We start from the raw sequence: 21,752 nt of genomic DNA, 5'->3' as shown, positions 1-21,752 counted from the left end.
TATCACTCAAAATTCTCTCTCTATCTCTCTCTAACAACACATCAAAAATATGCTACATTGTGTTTGCCATAAATCTTATGTTATTTGTTTGAATTTACAAAAACAAAAAAGTTTGTTTTGTTTGAACTGAAACGAAAGATCTCGAACGAAAAAACTTCCTCCTCTTACCCACTTATTCGTAGATAATCCATACACTGCAGCTTCATCAAGAAATAGTCCGACCTCATGGTCCCGATGTTGCTTATTATTGCTACTTGCTGGAATTACAATAATCGCAACAACACCATCATCATCATCTCTAGACAGCTTTAGGGGAAATCAAACTGACAGGAAAACGGAAGTGATGTCAGCGCCATCTCTGTTGCAGACATCCTCAACTACTGCATGTTTGCAGCCTAAAAATAACAATGGAGGAAAATGTTTATATACATCGAACATCGAACATGACCACCGGACAAAAACGATAGCAACATTACTTACCGTTAATGATGGTTAATGCCACGAATTTAATTCTTATCATTCCAATCATCAAAACAATAATTAATTTAATTTTTGTTTTGTACAAAATATTACCAAAAAAGTTAAAATCAGAAAAAAACTAGTAAATCAAAAACAGAAACATACGAACTTAAACTTATGTATTCATTCTTTCCTATACATAGTATACAAAGAAAATGCATGATGTCATTATGTAAAATACAATTTGTTAATCATACATTTAACAATAAATAGTTTAAACTAAGTATACAACTATTTAAAAATAAATATTATAATATTATCAAAGATTAAATGATACTTTATTGGTTTTACATGAGGTGGTGGGCGGTTATTAAGTATATTCGTAAATGAGAGTGTCAGATATCAATTGATTGTTCATGTAACTATTACATTATGAAAATTCAGCCTTAAAATATCAATTAAAAAGTTAATTAACAATCCTTTTTTTATTTACAACAATCAGAACTATTCTCAATTATCAAGACTCTCATCAATTATTTGTTAAATTGTTAAACTTTGATATTTACCCAATGTCAATTAATTGTTGATACTTGCTAACGGTTTTTTAATCACGTGTACTTTTTGAAGCTTTTTTATCTTAAAAAAGAGAGATGAGATCCTTTCAATAAATTGACACCCTATTTCGTTATTTCAGGAAATCGGTTTCAAATATTTACATCTAAGCTCATTATTGTTCCCCGCATTATTGGATTTTGTCAGAAATGATTGACCAACCTTTTTAATTAATCAAAAACCACTGACTTGCACCAGTTGGTCATTTAAAAGACAAAATATTCATCTCAATTAATTCCACCGGCGCAAGACTCGACGCACGATCAAAACTGAAATTGCAAATGACAGGAAACAAATAACAGGGAACTGTCACTTTGTATTTTGCTATGAAGTAAAATATTCATCTCAATTAATGCCACTGACGTGAGACGCGTAGCAGGATCAAAACTAAAATTGCAAATGACAGAAAACAAACAACAGGGAACTGTCATTTTGTCTTTTGTTATGAAGTGAGCAGTGCTGCCAATTTCAGTACTTCCAAGTTACAAAAACTTTGATTATTAATAACTTTATTTTTTTTAGAGTATTTTGGTTAACAAAACAATGAATAAGGTTTTAAATTTGTTAATTTACTATCCCACAAGAAGGAACTTAAGTTAAGACTTAATGTGGCCACGATTTCGCTATTCATTCATTTTGACACTTTTTTTGATTCAATAAATCTTTTTCGTCCTGCAAAAATGTGTATGAAATGTATTTCTAATTTTCTATTGCATTATTTAATAACTTAGGACAACGAAAAATTGATTTTTGAACACTCTTGAATAATGAAATATTTGTATTGATTATTTTTAGACTTTCTTGACAACTAACTATAACCTTAACCCTCTCAGGACCATAACATTATGGGACTAAATAACATCATTTCAGCTGTTTATAGTGACCAATTGAGCTTGTAAAAATCAGATTTCAAAATGAAAATTTAAGAAATTGTATACACATCGCTTCATCACGCTTGATTTATCCATTGGATGCGAGGGTAACTGTTGTTTAACAGATTTCCATACCATCACTTACCAAACTCCGAGCTACAACTTGTCTGAACCGCAGGCTATTCAACAGACTTCCTTCCATTTTTTTCTCGTCATGAAATTTACTGTAGACCGTGTGTGCGTTATTTACGGAAATGTCAAAAAGATCAAAAAAAATAGTCGAAGGTAGTACTTGATTTTAGACCTTCGATCAAGTTCGTAGCAAACCTTACGTTGATCCATGAGATCAACTCCACTCATATGTTTGATATAAAATGAAACAGTTTTGGGACAAACGACATCAATTTTCTCTGCTGAACCAGCTTTGCGGTGCTTTACCACATCTTTTTCCACAGGTGACAAAAAGTTGGTCAACAAATGAACGCCTTTGTTATCCATCCATTTGACATATTTTATGCGTTGAAAACTTGTGGTATAAATATCTCCCCTCTTCATTTTTTTATCAACTGGTGCAGTCTTTCTGAAGATGTTTTCGGTTTGTTCGAACCGTCCCGCACGACTTCGTATTCCGGCCAATAAGCTGATATTGAAGCAAAGGTGAATTGAAAAAGTTTTCAATGTAAATTTCACCAATTCCATATTCAATTCCAGAACTTCGTTTACCTGTACATAGATCACAGTCAAATGGGTAATCTGTTGCTGAATTACATCTACACCATAACTTGAAGCCCCATTTGGCAGGCTAATTCTTTATGTATTGTTTTATAACATTACGTCCCTCGAATTTTATCGTCTGTTCGTCAATTCAATGTTGTCGGGTGTTGCTGAGGGCATTTTGAAATTACCTATTGATGTGTTTCAACGCTGGCCGAATTTTGTAAGCTCTGTCATAATTTCTGGTATTTGGGTCTCTGTTTTCCTAATTGTTGCAAAAATGCAAGTTCCTCCGTACTCCCATGTCAGGTTCTCTAGACCAATAATCCCTCAATGTTGTCAAGATATGATACCCCATAACCAAATTCATGCCAAGAAATGTATTCATTTCATCACTTTCGATGGTGAATTCTCGTCCATTTTGATGTGCGTATCGAACTGATTCTACCACTGAATTTGCTCAACAAGTAACTTGAAATCTGTTGTTGAACAGAAGATTCCAAAAGGTGTCAATTGATCGGCCTCAACTTCTTGGAGGATTTTCACCTTTCCAAAATCAAAATCAATGTTACGAAAGTTGATGCTTACCGCTGACAGATAATCCTGTAGACGTTGAAGGCTCCTTTGATGCGCTTGTTGAATCCTGAGATTGATGAGTACTATCTTCAATTTCAACATCCAAAACCCTTTGGTCATCATCCTGTGTCTTCTTCGTAAAGCAGTAATTCATCTTCACTATTACTATTGTCAACCATCAAAATCTGTTGGACTTCATTCCCCCTAATTTCGAAAACTATACGGCTTCAGCAATATGATTAAATATCAAAAATGTGGAAAAGAGATTTGAAATTATTCTCCATTAAATTCACCTTAGTACTTTAAACCTTCATTTTAAGTATTTCTCTGAGTTTTTCCTATGTTTTGTACACATCTCTTATAAATATGCAATTTCATTCCACTGTTTATGTACATTTTCGAAAAGAAACAAACTCAATTAAACCAAAGTAAATATCGAAGGTTCCTAAAACTAATTGTTTTTTTGCTTTTCATTTATTTCTCCTTTAACGATTTTACCACAAAATAAAAATTCATTTAATATTAAAATACCACAGTTCACTTGAAAATTCCAAACTTCTCAACTTTTATTTTTTTTGTTTTTCAATTCACTTTAACGAAACTCTATAAACAAAGTTTATAAACACATTTACGTATAGCCTGGGATGTTTTGTAATACGAAAAGAAATCTGAATTTAGAATTCCATCATCACTATGCGTAGTTTTCAGGACTTCAGGACCTGACTTCCAATGACTACCAATATTTTTACACAGCCATCTCGTTCTTTGACGAAGTTAATTACAAGGCAGAGGCTCTTTTCTTCCACAAAAAGAGTCTACACATTTAGTGATGATGGTTCAACACACTAAACTCTGGGTATTTTAAATGAAATTCATACTGACGTTGCAAGATTTGTTTCCCCTTTAAGATTTTCCATTTCAGCATTTTAGGAGAGACTGTGGTGCTAAAAATCTAAAAACAAGAAACCAAAACGAAAAACATAAAAAAAAATAAAAAAAGCAAAAGAATTCCACCAGATTTAAGGCTTAAACACAAAATGTTATACACACGTACATAAATATACAATATAATCAATACTATTTGCAGTCTCAATTTGTAGGAATTGTAAAAAAAATCAAAGTTGCATTAAATATACAAAATACAAAAAATAAATAAGTAATAATTAAAATTTAAATGAAACCAAAACTGCCAAATTTTATATGTAAATTTATTTTAAAAACAAACAGTTGTTTTTTTTTATAAAAAAAATATTATAAAAACAAAATAAAAACGAAACAACAAATTTGTAGTATATTTGAATTTATATGAATTTATATAAACCATAATCTGTACATGTACAATTTAAAAATTTACTAAATTTAATCTCATAAAATTCAACTTCAACTACAATTATCAGTGTACCAGCAGCAACCATAATTTTTCATTTTTTTGGTTTTCGAAATGTGTATATTGACCAAAAATAATGTTTAATTATTTATTAATATAAATACAAATTTTTAGCTAAATATTTTTTGTTTTTGAATTTTAAGTGCGCGCGTGTAATTTTTTGTTAAATCAATTACGAGAATTAGAATTATTCCAAAAAAAAAGTGTATAGATAAATATAAATTAATATGAATGAATGTATTAGTCAATTTTTAAATAAAACAAAACTAATGTTATCCACCAAAAAATTTCATAAGCAATTTAGAAAAAAAAATCAAATAAAAATAAAATATAGTTGAAATAGAATGAACGCTCTAAAACTATAATAAAATAGATAGTATAACTTTAAGACAATAAATATTTGAGAAATGATTTTAATTGTTTAAAAACTAAATTTTTTCTTTCAACTTATTTTTGATATATCTTAGATTATTTTTGTTAAAATTGTTTAATTTATTTTGACGAGGAAGAGAAAAGAGGATCGCTTTGGGTGTGTAGAAGATAAATTATGCAAATTCCAATATTCCAAAAATCAAACTATATTTACGAAATCTCAAAACAGAAGTAATTCTTTAGGACATTGTGCATCGAGCACTTCTTAAACAATAAGACAGTGAATATTTATTAATAATTAATATTTTTTATTAAGATATTTCAACTGACCACTTCTGAACCCTAACATCATAGTTCTTAAAAAAGTTCAATCGACAAAAATCAGAAGTGGAACATTCTGTACAACACTTTTAGTTTTTTTTATTAATTTTCTTTTAAAGTTTTGCTACGAATTTCTGTAAATTAAATTGTTTTAAAAATATGTAAATTTTAATGCGTTATCAAATCCTTTAAGGCTCCATTTTTTTAATGGCTAAGTTTCTACTTGTCAAATGTCAAATATGACAGCTGTCACAAAATATGCACAGAAACTTCCAAATTTAAAGACTTTTTTCAGAAACGCTCATTACAATTTCATGCTAAAGCATCAACGCAAATATTTTCAGACCGTACGGTACTGAACTTACAGGATTCTGAATTTACAGAATTCTGAAAGGATAATATCCGAAGATAGGTTGGTAGAAATGTTGATTTCAAGGCAACCTAGCCTGAGATCCAATTAGCGCTGTAGTGCTCCGTTTTGATACCAAAAACTCGTTTGACCTTTGATTGAAAGGAATAGATTTATAGAGAAGCTTCATAGCGTCGCATTGAGAAAAAAGATTATGTCTCTAATCTTTGTCTCAGATAGCTCATCAAGTTCGTGAAAGAATGCTTTTCCAAAGTATTTCATTCTAGTGTTTGCCAAAGCAGGACATTCGCAGAGGAAATGGATTATCGTTTCACTTTCTATTTGGTCACTACAACTACGGCAAAAGGTGTTGTAAGAGATAACCAACTTCTCTGCATGAACTCCTATAGGCCAATGTCCGGTACAAACCGCAACAATCCTGGTTATGTCTTGCCTTGGCCTGCATAGAAGATCGTTTGTACGGGTTTTATTATAGGTGGGCCATATCTTCCTAGATATAATGCAGTTGGGTAAATTGCTCCACCTTCGGTACCGAGGTTAACATTCAGGTTCGCAAGGTCATCGCGACATTGCTGGACCAATTTAGATGAGAATATGGCCGAGTTAATAACTTTGACAGCTGTCTGACTGTCTGTAAAGATAGCCGCATTTCGGTTTTGGTTTGGGTTTTGTTTAAGTATCTTACATGCCTCCCTTATTGCCAGCAGTTCAGCCTGAAAAACGCTAGCAAAGTCAGGAAGCCTAAAGGATTTGGCTACATTAAGGGACTCAGAAAAGATCCCCGAACCAACTCCGCACTCCATCTTTGAGCCATCAGTTAAGATGGTTGTGTCGAAACCTATCGACACGATGTCATCCACCCAATCTTCTCTCAATTTGAAAATAACCTTAAAACTCTTACTAAGGCTCAAAGTAGGAGTGCAGTAGTCAGTGTCTACCGAGATAATATCTGACGGAATCAATTTCGTTGTGTTGGTGTGACCATAAGGTTTTGACAACCAGCTGTTTGATTCCTTCAGCCTAATAGCGATGCAGGAAACTATGTCTTTAATAAAAAGGTCGATTGGTAGAAGATTCAAAATAACGTTTAAGGCGTCCGTTGGGCAAGTACGCATGGCCCATGTGGTGCCCACGCAAGCTGTTCTCTGAACCTTCTTTAGCTTATTACTATTATAGGCTTTGGTAAGAGCAGGCCACCACACAATCGAACCATATGTTAAGATTGGGCGTACTACGGCTGTGTACGTCCATAAAATCATCTTCGACTGAAGTCCCTACTTCTTGCCGTAAGTTTTGCTGCAGGCGTAGAAGGCAACACAGGCCTTCTTAACCCGTACTTCAATATTTAGTTTCCAGTTTATTTTGGGGTCGAGTATAACTCCCAAATATTTTGCACTGGAAGAAAATGATAGGATTTGACCGTTGAGTCGAGGTAGCGTGAAGGGCGGTACTTTAGTTTTGGTGGTAAAGAGCAACAGTTCAATTTTACTTTGGTTAACTCCTACTCAACAACTCGTGGGCCAGTTGCTAACTTTCTTCAAAGCTGACTCCGTGATTTCACTAATCAAGAGGTGTACTCTCCTGATACCAATAGCACCAAATCATCGGCATAAGCTACCGCCTTCACTCCACATCTCTCTAATTTAACGAGAATTGTATCCATGACCAGAAGAAGGATTCTGTAAGGACGTTGTTAAGCTTATTGGTCTGAAATCCTTAGCGGATTCGTGACCTCGCCTACCCACTATCGGGATAAAAACTACTTTGACCTGTCTCCACGACATGGGCACATGTTTGAGAAGGAGACATCCTTTGAAAATTTGTTCCAAACATGGAGCTGCTACATCATGCAACTTTGGAGCATAACTGGAAGTATGCCATCCATGCCTGGAGAATTATATGGATGGTCCACAAAATATTTTCTCTGGTTATAACGGAATTGACTTGCTCCACATGAGCTACGTTTAGCTCTGTGGTTTCATGCTATTCCGGGTTATCACTCTCGCAACCAGGAAAGTGCGTCTTTATCAGTAGCTCAAGAGATTCGGCTGGAGAGGCTGTCCAGGTTCCATCGGGCTTTTTTAGAAATGAAGGATTACTATGTTCGTCCGATAAAACTTTGCGGAGTCCTTTATGTCTTCGATTGATTGACAGTATTCTCTCCAGCCTTGTCTTTTGGCTGATTACAGGGCTTGCTTGTAAATTTTAAGAGAGTCTTTATACGGTTGGTAAAACTTATGTTTGTGGCAGATATTGAAAATTGTCCTCGTCATTTTCCTAAGACTGGACAGTTCTTCATTCCACCAAGAAGCAATGGTTTTACGGCTATATTTAACTAGGCAAGAGACTCTTAAAGCTTTACTTATAGAAGTTTCAAAGGTTTTCACCTTTGATTCAAGGTCTCCTATCGATTCAGTGAGATTTGATAAGTTGCTTGGTTTGGAATTAGTAATTTGACTGAATTTCGTCCAGTCAGCTTTTTTGGGATTTCTGTAAGGTGGAGGGTTCTTCGACTATAAATTAATTTGAAAAAGAATCCACTTTTGATCCGAAAACGAATTCAAAGGGGAAATTCTCCAACTCTCAACTAATAAATTACGGTTGTTTACTAAAGTAACATCAAGCACATCCTCCCATCCATCATAATTTTCCGAGCTCGGAAAGACGAAAGTGGTAGTATTGCCTCTGTTACAAATGGTCATATTATTTTCAATAATAAAATCAAAAAGTGACTCACCTCGTTCCTTGATCCGAACATGCGAAACGCTCATTAAATTTTATGCTAAAGCATCAACGTAAATATTTTCAGGCCGTACTGAACGTACAGGATTTTCTATTTACAGAATTTTTAAAACAAAACAAAAAAATCAGAAACGCTCTTTACAATTTTTTGCTAAAGCATCAACGAAAATATTTTCAGATCGTATTAAACTTATAGGATTTTGGATTTACAGAATTCTGAAACCAAAACAAAAACATCAAAACATCAGAAACAAAAAATATTTTCAGGTCATATTGAACTTACAAGATTTTGAATTTACAGAATTCTGAAACAAGAACATTAGAATACAAGTGGAATACATTTTAACAATTTTTCATAGAACAGATTTTTCCCTTAAGTTTGAAGAGTAAAATAAGCTTTGTGGTGTTAACTTTGTTCCCAAAAGACACATGTAGAACTTTTTCGTTCCTTTTCAAAACGAAGGCTAAAAAGGCGACAAATATAAGGTTTGAAAAATAGTCTTGAAGAATTTGTATCATTTTAACAAAAAATCTAAAACCTTAGAGGTTCATAAATTATGTAAATTCTAATATTTTTTATTCCGTACAAATCATTGTTACCATATTTCTAAAATACGATATTTTTTAAACTATTTTTTTAAAAGAAATTTCATCATATGTATAGTTACCGATTTATATATATATTAAAACAAAAAAAAAGAAAACCGTGTGTTAAATTTTATATAAAAGTTGAGTATATAGTAAAAATTATTTTTGTGTTATAAAAACAATAATATACATAATAAATGTGTAATTGTAAGTGATTCGTTTTGTACATAATAAAAACAACTAAAAAGTAATTAAAACAAAAAATATTAGCTTCGAAAACTAAATCAAATAGAAAAAAGAAAATTACAAACAAAATATAATTAAAAAAAAAAACTGAGATGTCTATAGAATAAAGGTAAAATCAAATTATTACATAGCTAAATAAAACAATTTAAGTTAAATCTTGTTTATTTTTCATTTTTATTCTTTCCCCCTGTAAATCGATAGAAATTGTTTTAAAAACTTCCTCAATGACCTAAAAGCATGTTGAACCGTTAAAAAATTCTTAAAAATATTCCTCTTGTGAATTTAAAAAAAAATTAACCCATCAGAAAATTTTATTCAAATTTTTCACCGTGGGAATGTGCTGTTGCAAAGCTGCATTGGTTGGTAGCAATTTGTATTATGTTGCAAAATAATCATATGAAAAAATAAATTATTTAAAAAATAAAATAAACCACCAGCGGCTGTGTTTTTCAACAAGGTAAATACAAACAAAAAAACCATAAATTAACCAATAATTTCCCATAAATATACATACATAGATGTACACACCTAGACCAAAACCTTTATAGTTTTTAAAGCAAAAAAAAAAACATTTATGTTTAACATTTCTGTTTGTTTCTTATATACTAACCATATATTAATTGTGTTATATTGGTTTATTTTTATTGTTATAAGAAAAATTCTTTGTATCGAAACAATCTTCAAAATCCATAAAAATAATCTAATAAATCGTAGGGATCTCTCACATGATGAGAACTATGCCTATACATTTTCTAACAAAAACATATATCTGGTTCACTTATTGTATTTGTTACAATAATAATTATACTATTATTATATTTAATTTTTGATTTATTTTAATATTTTTGTAAATAAAATTTAACAAAATTTCATACCAAAAACAAAATTAATAAATATTTTCTTGCATTGGCTATTTACGAATTTGCTTCCATTTGTGTTTTTCTGTTTGGTTTGATTAAAAAAATATATATTATATAATTTTTAATGTAAAATATTATGTTTATGTTTTGAAAAAATAAAAAAAAATATTTGCATGGTGCTGGATTTTGATTTTTAAGTTGCTTTATTTATATTGAGTTTTCTTTTTTTGTTTGTTTTTTGTTTTTTTTTATATATATTGTTTATATTTATTTATAATCATACACACACAAAAATGTAAATTAAGATAATGCTTTTGTACGTATTCCTGCGCAATTTATATTTAAACAAAAAATATATATTAAGTTAAAAAACAAAATAACTTGAGATAATTTTGTATTAAAATATTATTGTATGTATGATCAATATTTATCTTATTAAATTTTTTAATAATAATTTATTAATTATAGTTTCATTTTTTTGAAACGATCACTGTTAGAAAACGTTCTAAATCAATCTCAAAATCTTGTGCATAAGGACTAAATGAAAAAATCAAAAGCTTTCGAATTCTTTTTTAAACATTTTCATAAATTTAATGCTGAAGTGCCTCAGGGCCGTGTTTTGACTCCATCTTTCTTTCCTACTTTTCTTCGAGCATTCTCCTACCTGAAACGTATTGTTGGCTTACTTTAACGGTGATAAATAAAGGTTTCTAAAATATGTTAACAAAACAAACAAAACAAAAAACAAAACATTTAACCTTAAGCGTTAAACTTTTGTGACAAGTATATAGGAATGGAATTTATTTGTACAATCTTGTTTGATACGTAAAAAAATAGGACTTATAGAACTTAGAACTACCAATAACAATCAGATTTTAACAAACTGAATTTTTATTTGGTGTATTCAATTTTACCGAGTTTTAAACTCTTACTTAAATAATGAAATTCTTATTATTCTATCTGCAAGAAGAATTTTTTCCCGTTCTTTAACTTTCATTACACATATGACAATGGTACCCAATTTTAAAAGATTTATTAAAATATTTAAGCCATTTTTGATGTTTCCAAGTTAAAAGGTTAATTTTGAGTATTTTCTAAAATGGCACCCAATTTTAAAAGATTTATTAAAATATTGAAGCCATTTTTGAAGTTTCCAAGTTAAAAGGTTGATTTTGAGTATTTTCGAAAATGGCACCCAATTTTAAAAGATTTACTAAAATATTAAAGCCATTTTTTAAGTTTCCAAGTTATAAGGTTAATTTTGACGATTTAAACGTATTTTAATATCTTATTTTCTCTAAAAACTGTACCGAAGTTAAAGTAAAAAACATCTGTACTTCAGAATTTCTGACATTTCAAATTAATAGGTCAGTTTCAAAGATTTCTTCTTTTTATGAACCGCCACTGTTTAGACATGTTCAGATATGTGACATTAAGAAATCCAAAGTTCTTCGGTTCAATTTGTTTATAGTAGTTATGTATATAGAAAAATATTTATTTGACATTTCATTTACACGGCTTTCCATTTTCATAAGGCAATTTTAAATTGTTAATTGGATTTTTTTCGTTGATTAATAATTTCGGAGAAAATACTCCTTTGCAGTTTATTATAAGACTCTTAGACACCAGTTATACCTATCATTGGGTTTCATCATTGAAAACAAACATTGGAATTTTTTTGACAGGTCGTTTATAGCTTTCAATCAAATTTTCTGTCATTGAAAAAAATTTCATGATTGAAATCCACCGACAAAATTTTACTGACAAAAATCTGTCATTGAAATTGTATGAAATTGGAACACAAATCAGTGGAACGATTCGTTTCACTTTTGGACATACAAGTATCAGCTGTTTAGGAAAATTAATTTCAGTCCAGAAAATTGAAAAATTCATTTTTAGATAAAAATAAACGTGCAACTAAACTTTTTTTCTCAAAAAAACTCTTTGTGTGAATTTCCGATCAATCGGTACATTTCTAATCACAGTGAAACATCGTCAAATGTCGATTCAAACATTTTTCCGGATCGATTTCGATCGAAAACGCAAAATACCAAGAAAAATCAATTGTATGAAAGAAATCTTTCGTTTAAGATTTGAGATCAATCTGTTTTCTGACGTTCTTATTTTAAATCAATTGAAATACAAAAGGCCAACGCAAAAGATGTTTCGAAATTATAAATTCACGTTCTAAAAACAATGGATTTATATTGAACCTTACGAAACACTCCGCTTCAACTGATTATGCACATTTTCGAAAATGCTTATTACATTTTATCAAAGTATTGAGGATTTTTGTGACATCTGTCATTGATAAAAAAAAATGTAAAATTAAAGCTGTGGGTCTTATTTTAGCGCACTTGTAAAGTAATTCATACGTAAAGTACAAGATTGTTTATTAAGTCAACACTGAATAGGTACAAAAACATGAGCGGTTTCAAGTTATTGATAGACTAAATCAATACACTTCTTAGTGGAATTCAATTTTTGATCTAAAGTTTTAAGACCAATACGTAGATCTACATGCTTTAGCAGTGTTTCAAAGGCTAAAATCTGCTTGTTTAGACACCAAGACCTAACCGGACTTACAGCATCTTATAAATGAGGGTACAAAAAAAGCAAAAACAGCAACTTGAAGATGATTTTTAAGGTGTCAGATACCTCTTATTTTGGGCCAAATATAGACCATAAAATTGGAGTTAACGCAAGTCGCTCAACAGTTTTAAAGGCCCAACTATAATAGGCATAAGCTAGCATATGCGCGCATAAGTAAACGTGCGAATATAAAGAATCTCAATACGAGTGAACATAATGGAGTCTAGCTCCGTTTCGTTCAATTTTTCTCAGTTTCGTTAACTTAAGCATACTTAAGGAAGAGCGATCCCAGTCGTTCGCCGCATAAGTAAAATCTGACATTTAGATACGTGAGCGAAATTGCATTATGGCTATGCAGTAATTTCGCTAACTTAAGTGAATTATCGTTGGGTTTTTGACATAAGCTTATGTCATAGCTAGCATATGCGCGCATAAGTAAACGTGCGAATACAAAGAATCTCAATACGAGTGAACATAATGGAGTCTAGCTCCGTTTCGTTCAATTTTTCTCAGTTTCGTTAACTTAAGCACACTTAAGCAAGAGCGATCCCAGTCGCTCGCCGCATAAGTAAAATCTGACATTTAGATTCGTGAGCAAAATTGCATTATGGCTATGCAGTAATTTCGCAAACTTAAGTGAATTATCGTTGGGTTTTTGACATAAGCTTATGTTTGCTTATGCCTATTATAGTTGGGCCTTAAGAGTTGTCTCAAACGAATTAAACATGAGTTAAAAACACTACTTGAAGAACAACGGAAAGATATGAGGAGTTTCTAAAACTGAAATAAGTTGAAAAAAGAATATTATCACGTGTTTTCTTAAGACAAAACGCCATTTTATTTCGATGACAGTGATAAAACGGTTTTAAGGGGCCAGTTCTTAGCACTTATTATAATCAATCCGGAAATTTTGTTGAAGGATTTTTTACTGTGTTTTCCTTTGATTAGAAATGAAAATTATGTACTGATCGATCATACAAAGATTTTCTTTGAAAAAAAAATGTATTTTTCGTTTAAAATGTATTTTTATTTTTTCTGATCAGCTGATACTTTCATGTTCAAAAGTGAAACAAATCGTTCCACCCAATTTGTGTTCCAACTTTACACAATTCCAATGACAGATACCTGTCAGTAAACATTTTTCGGTGGATTTCAATCAGGAAATTATTTTCAATGACACACATGTTTGATGATAACAATAAGCGACCTTCCAGAAAAATTCCAATATAGCTTTAATTGGCCCTTAAACCTTCATCATAGCCGTCAAGGATGTGTTGTGATATGAAAAGCTGTCAATTATTATTGAACAGTTGACATTGAGTAGTACCCGTGGTATGATAGTTAGTGCGTTGGACTGTCATGCAAGAGGTATTGGGCTCGATCCCTGTCTGTGCCATCAAAAGTTTTATTCACGGGTACTGCCTCTTGCGAGGAATTGACAAATTTTCCAAGAGTTATTCTTGTCATGAAAAAGTGCTTTCTCAAATTAGCCGTTCGGATTTGGCATATGAACTGTAGGTCCCCTCCATCCCTGCAATTACTCGTATACAGGATTGGTTGAGAATTGTAAGTCACTCGGCCCTTGTTCCTACGGATTGTTGCGCCACTAAGATTGGTTATCACCTGTAGTTGATAAGGGTGGTTGTCATGTTTTAAGACAAGGACTCCTTAATGTCCGCAATTAATTTAGCATGGAGCATAATTCCGTTGAACTATGTCAAAAATCTTTACGATTCCTACCGAAAATACTTTGCGAAATGATGATGGAAGTATTGATAACTGAACTTACCAAAAACTGGGTTGGAGTCAAAATACTGTATGGATCTGTATTTAAAATACTGTATCTCAAAATATTGTATTTCAAAATACTGTATATTGAAATTCTGTATTTCAAAATGATGTTAATAAGGCTGGCACTTTTTTGCATTTTTATTTTTTTTCTTATTAACAGCATTTTGAAACACAGAATCTTGACAACAGAATACTTTTTTTAAAAGAAAGTATCAATAACCAATGGGAAACCCTTCAAAGCAAATTTATTTTGTTTCTTGACTTTTTACAGCTGTTGAGCTGTCAAACAAAGCAAATGTTCAGCAAATTTGGACTAGAGCTTCCGTTTGGAGTCACATTACGTAACAATGCATTATTTCCTAACGATTTTCAAATGAAACGTGAGGTCGAAGCTTCATTGTCATAAGCATGCATTGAATTCCTCTGGCTGAACTCATAAACGTCAGGCGAAGCCGAACCTGAAGCGTGTTTGTGATTCAGCCGTAAACGCCAGGCGAAGCCTTACGCAGATTATGAAAAGTTGACCAACGGTGATTACCACTATTAAACTTACTTACGATTCCAACCTTAATAAAAGTTTGACAGTTATTCTGTCACACTGTTACACTTTGATCGTGTACAGCGTTTTGAAAAACACAAAAGTATCATACCGTATAATACAAAATTGTTACCATACAGTAGTTTAAAATACAGCACGACAAGCTCCTCCAAAAACTAGTTTTTTGTCGAATCCATTAACATTTTTAATGTTTTGTACCTATTCAGTTGTCTCTAAAAAATAGGCGAACGAAAAACTAATGGTTGTTTTTGGATAATTCCTTTAAAAAACATTTTTTAACACCTTTAAGCATCTTGCAGATGAGCTACGAACTGCAAACTGTTTATGTTTGCATTTTTTGACTTTTCTTTCACATAAGCTTTATTTCTATTCGCAGACAGCAACGAATTGTCAATTTAAAAGTACCCTTTTAAACAAACAAAACAAGAGTGGTATAATTTTGAGGTTAAGTTGAGCGCAAACAATGCATTCGTTGCAGTGTGAATGGTATGTGGAACGCGAATAGAGTTTGACAGTTCGTAGCAACCACACTTCAATTCGTTGCTACCAAATTGTTTTTACAAAATTGCCTTCTTTTATAAAACAAAATGCAAATTTTATTATCCTAACATAAGTGTCAATTGGTTTCTTATATTTTAAATTTGTTTTTGTTTGAAATTGACTTTTTGAAATGTGTAAAATCACGTTTGTTCGTCCATTCGTTGTTCGCTCTCATGTGCAAGGCCCTTAAGGGAGTAGATAACACTCTCAAATGGCACAAAAATGTTTGTGAGTATGCAGTTAAGGAGAAGTATATACATACCCTTAAATCAATGTACATATAGTAATAAATTTAAATATTGCTCAAGAAAAACCTTTAATGTTTCTTAATTTTACAAATTATCTCAAGCTTATTTATCTGCATTTGAATTTTGTACAATGTCCTCTTTTATTTAAAACATGACAAATAAAATTTTATTCTTACATCAAAATTAAAAGCAAAACTAAATGAAAAAAAAAAAAACATTTCAATCTTTCATTTACTAATGTTTAATGGACACTCTTCCTCAATTGTATTTTACTTTAAGCACATTTATTTCATATTCTCTTAAGTAGCAATCATATTTTTTGTAGGTTCTTCTTTTTTAATATTATATTAATAATTATTTTTTGAAATCCAATAGGTGTTGATGTCGTTCAAGTAGCCGATCGTCAAGTCTTGTCTTCTGCCTCCATCGTTGGCATCGTGGTTGGTGGAGTTGTCATTCTTTTAATCATTGTCGATCTTCTTTGCTGTGTGACAGTTCGAATGGGTGTCATTGCAGCAATGTGTCGAAAAACAAAACGATCACCATCGGAAATTGACGAAGAGACGAAACTAGGAAGGTAAGTTTTCGAAAACGCAATTTTTTCAAAATTCGTTTTATTCAAATATAAAGTACCTATACACATTTTGGTAGTTTAATATTATCCACCTTAATTATTATTGTAATTCCTTTGTAATATTGCACTGAAATTTAATTGTTTGTTTTTTCTCTTTTTTATATACACAAATTTTTAAAAAATAAATCAAAATTGTCCACACAAATATTAGATCTAGAGATACCGATTACAGATGGGTATTTGCAAGACCACGATCATTTTATTCCATTCGAAATTCAATTTATATTTAAATAAGTTTGTTTTTATTTATTAGTTTTTTTTTTCCATAATCTATGGATTTTAAGTGCAATATTATACTGAATGTTTTAGTTATTATTTGTTTATAGTTTTTGTAGTTAAAGAAAAAATCATAACTCATTTATTAAAAACCCAAATACAAAAAAGTAAAAAAAAAAAAAAATACCAACGACAGTATCCATCTTCACCAATCCATTATTTGTATTTAATTTTTGAAATCATAACACATCCCCATACAAATTAACAAATGCAGTCTTTACGGTTGGCGTTTCCCGCTACCTTATTGCAGTGGGCAGTTGGTTAAGGAGCCTCCACCATCACCGTTACCATTACCGCCACCAGTTAAACTTGGTGGATCACCATTGGCATCACCATTGTAAGATAACTTTGCAATAATCAATGTTTTTTTTTTAAATACGCTTTACTTTAAAATAGTCTCACTTATTTTGCATTAAAAGGCAGTTTGAAGGTTTTCATTAATTTTAAGAAATTTTAAGAATTCGTCTTATGAAAAAATATTTGAAGTCGTCAACAAGAAAAGTTAAATCATCGTTCAGTAGTTTTAACTTGACGATTTATTTGAGTTAAGTTCAATCCTGGTTCAACAAGAAGACTTAAATCATCGTTAAGTAGTTTCAACTTGCCGATTTAGTTGAGTTAAGTTCAATCGTGGTTTAACAAGAAGTGTTAAATCATCGTTCAGTAGTTTTAACTTTCCAATCTAGTTGAGTTAAGTTCAGTCCTGGTTCAACAAGAAGAGAATCATCGTTCAGTTCAACTTGCCAATTTATTTCAGTTAAGTTTAATCGTGGTTCAACAAGATGAGTTAAATCATCGCTCAGTAGTTTCAACTTGCCGATTTATTTGAGTTAAGTTCAATCGTGGTTCAACAAGAAGACTTAAAGCATCGTTCAGTAGTTTCAACTTGCCGATTAAGTTGAGTTCAGTTCAATCGTGGTTCAACAAGAAGAGTTAAATGATCGTTCAGTAGTTTCAACTTGCCGATTTAGTTGAGTTATGTTTAATCGTGGTTCAACAAGAAAATTTAAATCATCGTTCAGTAGTTTCAACTTGTCAATTTATTTGAGTTAAGTTCAACCGTGGTTGAATGTTGTTCGTGGAAAATTTTGTAAACTCTGGATAACATAATCCACGATTTTACGATTGAATAAAATTTGAATAAGGAACAATCTATTTGTAATATATTTGTATAGTGGACCTAAATGTTCTTAAGAGCACGTGAATTACTCGAAATTTATAAATGGAAAAGTAATACTCAATGTCACATTGGAAGTTTAAAGTTCACTTGTTCAACTTTTTCAAAAAATCATCTCTTCAAAAGTTCATTGTTCACTTGTTTTGCTTTCTAAAAACTGAAAACAAAATTTATCCATGGTCCTTTTACACTACTGCTTTATGAAAAGTTGATTTTTTAATAAACTTCAAGCTTCTTGATTCTTAATACGTACTTTTGCACTTTTTGCAAAACAAAAACCTTTACGAATTCATTAAAATATCTTTATTAAGAGATACAAAAAATATGCCTTTATATTTATAAACAACTTTTAAACTGCCTTTTAAATTAATTAAATGTTTTTTAATTCTTTTTTGTTTGCTTACTTCTCTAACCAACATTTTCGTAAAAAATATTTTCCAAAGTTCTTTTAAAATCCGTAAAAATTTTAAATTAAAATTGATTCGACTTTCTTACTTTTGACGTATAAACGAGCTGATCTTTTAATTTGTATTACTAAATAACTTCTTACCATTTTTATATAATTAATCTATAGTTCTCCCTTTTCATAACATTTAAATATATCCTTTAATAAAACAAAGCGGTTGTGGTAGCTTTCTTATACTTAGAATGCTTGAATCAATTTTTTGACAGTTTTATTAATTTTTCTCAATGTCATTGATTGTTTTTTGTGCTATTTTGACAACTTGATTTGGAACTATACTATCATTTAAAGCATTTTTCTGAATGTTCTTATGTAAATGCCTTAAACTTATCAGTCCCCTATCAAAAAGATAAACTTAAAACTTTACATTAATCTTTTAATACTTTAAAATATCTTGGACCTTTGAGAATAACAATCAATTGGTTTATTCCTGATTTGAGATCAAAATTTAAGACCGTTTTTTAAAAAAGAATGGCTATTTGAATTATGTAACTTGTTATTTGTTTCATTTTCAAATTAGCGCTGTTGATAATTTCTCAACAATTTCTGAAATTAATCAAGCAAAAAGAGTTTGGGACGGAATCAACTTAAGTGATTTGACAGTTGCTCTACTGTACTATTTTATGTGAAGTGGAATTTCGATAAATGAATTCCCTTTAGCTGACGAAACGACCGCTTCCCTTCTTTGACTTCATAGCCTTGTATTTGTCCAGATTGACCAGAAGATTACACAGATCACAATATTCTTGCAGCTTATTCATCATAAGTTAGAGGGCTTCAGAAGTTATCATCATAGCATCATTTCCAAATGGAATGCTTTGATTTGTAGTGCCCCATTTTGAATGCCAACAGGTACTAATGGCCCAACTATAATAGACTTAACCGAAAGTAAGCTAATGTCAACCGAACGAAAAGTTATCAGAAGTTATCTAAGTAACTATAATGGATTCAAGTAACTTCAGCAAATTTGACATTTGCTTAAGCTTGAGCCACTTAAATGGCTCTTGCGTAATTGCGCGAAATTTAACGAAACCGAGCAGAACGTCTATTATGGTTAGTGAATATAAGGCTACGTATTGGTTCGTTCCCTTAAGCTGGCTTAAGTTCGGTTGAGTCTATTACAGTTGGGCCTTAAGGGTGCAACAAATTGAAAATCCATTCCAAACGGCTGATTATTTGTCTTTGTATTGGCTGAAACACAAACACGCTTCGGCTTCGTCTGCTTTAGGTTTGGCCTTCTTCGAGGTTACTTTGAATGACAATTCCAATATGACATTTTTAAAATGGCACATCTGTCATTAGCAGCTGTTATTTTTTCTCAAAATAAAAAAACATGTGTGTTTTGAAATAGAAAAAATTTGATTAATCGCGGAAGAAGCTTACACAGCCTATAATAACCAATGGGAATCCCTCCAAAAGCAAATGTAGTTTGTTTGTCGACTTTTTCACAGCTGTTGAGCTGTCAGACAAAGCAAATGGTCAGCTAATTTGAACTTGGAGTCGCATTACGTAACATTACGTTATTTCCTTACGATTTTCAAATGAAACATGAAGTCGAAGCTTCATTGTGATAGCATGCATTGAATTCCTATGGCTGAACTCGTAATAGATAAATCACAAACACGCTTCAGCTTCGACTGCGTTACAACGGGCCTGCTTGAAGGTTGCTTTGAATGACATTTCTATTATTTCATCCCTTCAAAGAGCAAATATTTTGTTTGTTGACAAAGAAAATGTTCAGATAAATTGAACTAGAGCTTCCGTTTGGAGTCACATTACGTTACATTACGCTCTTTTACTTACAATTGTCAAACGAAACGTTAGGTCAAGCTCCATTGTGATAGCATGCATTGAATTCTTATGGTTGAACTCGTAAACGTCAGGTGAAGCCGAAGCTGAAGCGTGTTTGTATTTCAGCCATATAGGTTAATAAGATATGTTTCGAATTTTGGCGTCATGTCAAATAAGTATGGCATCCCTTGAAGAATTCAATCTTTAATGAAAATGATTAATTGAATCTGAATTGCCTTACGTAGCCTTACGATTATCAAAAGTTGACTAAGTGTGATAACCACTAATAAACTTACTAATAATTTCACCCTTAATAAAAGTTTGACAGTTAAACTTCGATCGTGTAAATTCCAATTTTTGTTTGTTCAAAACTTCTAAAGCATTAAAACAACATTAACTATAATCTTTTTTTAAATATTGCTTACACTTTATTTAGTAAAAAATTAGCATACATTATTTTATTCATATCTTTTTTTTTCACTTTAAAACAAAAATTTAAAAGAAATTTAATTCAACTACATTTTCTATATAGGGACGAAAAGCAACCCCTTCATTCGCCACCTGGAAGCATAAAGAAAGATTCATCATTGGAATTCGATGGTAAATTTGTTCATTCACGAAGTGGTGAAATAATTGGTAAAAATTCCGCTGTGTGAGCAATTTAAACGAACCAAAGGAACTCAATGAACACACAAATAAAAATATACACAAAATGGCCAATTCAAACAAATACTCTCCAGAATGAAACAAAAATAAATACAAATATTCGCCGCGCAATCGGAAAACCTGCGAACTACCTTTTATAGTAATTTTGCATTAATTTGCACCATCATATATGGTTTTCCAGTCAAAATTCAACTTCTGCCGCCAATCAACAGCAAACAAATAAAAATAATGAATACAAACAAAATCACTCAACCTTCATCACATTCTTTTCTTCTTTTTTTTTGAATTTTATTGTTTATTTAAAAATAATATTTATCCAACATTGAGACAAACACAAAATATAAACAATAACAATAATAATTTAATTCCTGTAAAATATACAAAATACAAAAATATTCGAATGACCTTAAATTAAGTCTTCTATATACATACATTTATAATAATTATGTTTAATTATTAAAATTAATTTCATTCATTTTTATATATACATATATATAATATTGCACACACTGCTTTTCAACTGCATAAGTCATGTGAACATGAATCGATTATTATTTATCAGTCAATAGTCATGTAACGACGCCCTTAGTCACTACGAATTATGGAAATACCAAATGTCAATCAATGGCGCCGGTCGTCGTGGAAGAGGAAACGGAAGTAACGAATGTCAAAAACTTTCTCACAGCATCCAAAGTACCTATTTAGGTAATTGTTCGTGGGAATTTTCTGATATTTGTGTACTTTTATTTAAATTAAGTCTTCCCTTACTATACAGTGGAAAAGCAGTATGTAACCGTGTCACTAGGTATAAAATGTTTACTTTTCATGTTATAATGAAGAAGTCACTTACTTATTATTATTATTAAAATAGAGTGTATGTATATGTAATGTAATAT

The 21,752-nt window shown here is 31.2% G+C and overlaps 1 protein-coding gene across 9 annotated transcripts in view; it reads left to right on the top strand.

The window, feature by feature from the left end:
• Positions 1-21,452, top strand: part of LOC129947449 (fasciclin-2) — a 216,207-nt gene extending 194,755 nt beyond the window's left edge. For 4 of the 9 annotated variants that reach the window (XM_056058007.1, XM_056058003.1, XM_056058004.1 and 1 more), the window contains 3 exons: positions 16,225-16,426; positions 16,974-17,096; positions 20,723-21,452. In XM_056058007.1, the coding sequence (XP_055913982.1) occupies positions 16,225-16,426; positions 16,974-17,096; positions 20,723-20,846 (449 nt within the window). In that variant the 3' untranslated portion in view covers positions 20,847-21,452. Of the gene's footprint in view, positions 1-182; positions 1,735-16,224; positions 16,427-16,973; positions 17,097-20,722 lie in introns of those variants that run through there. The other 5 variants (XM_056058006.1, XM_056058008.1, XM_056058009.1 and 2 more) reach the window with 5 other exon arrangements.
• Positions 21,453-21,752: the final 300 nt, after the last annotated feature.

The sequence above is a fragment of the Eupeodes corollae genome, chromosome 2, assembly GCF_945859685.1.
Source record: "Eupeodes corollae chromosome 2, idEupCoro1.1, whole genome shotgun sequence".
Taxonomy (NCBI): Eukaryota; Metazoa; Arthropoda; class Insecta; order Diptera; family Syrphidae; genus Eupeodes; species Eupeodes corollae.
Note: the sequence above shows the minus strand (reverse complement) of the source record. Positions and strands in the feature narration are given on the sequence as shown.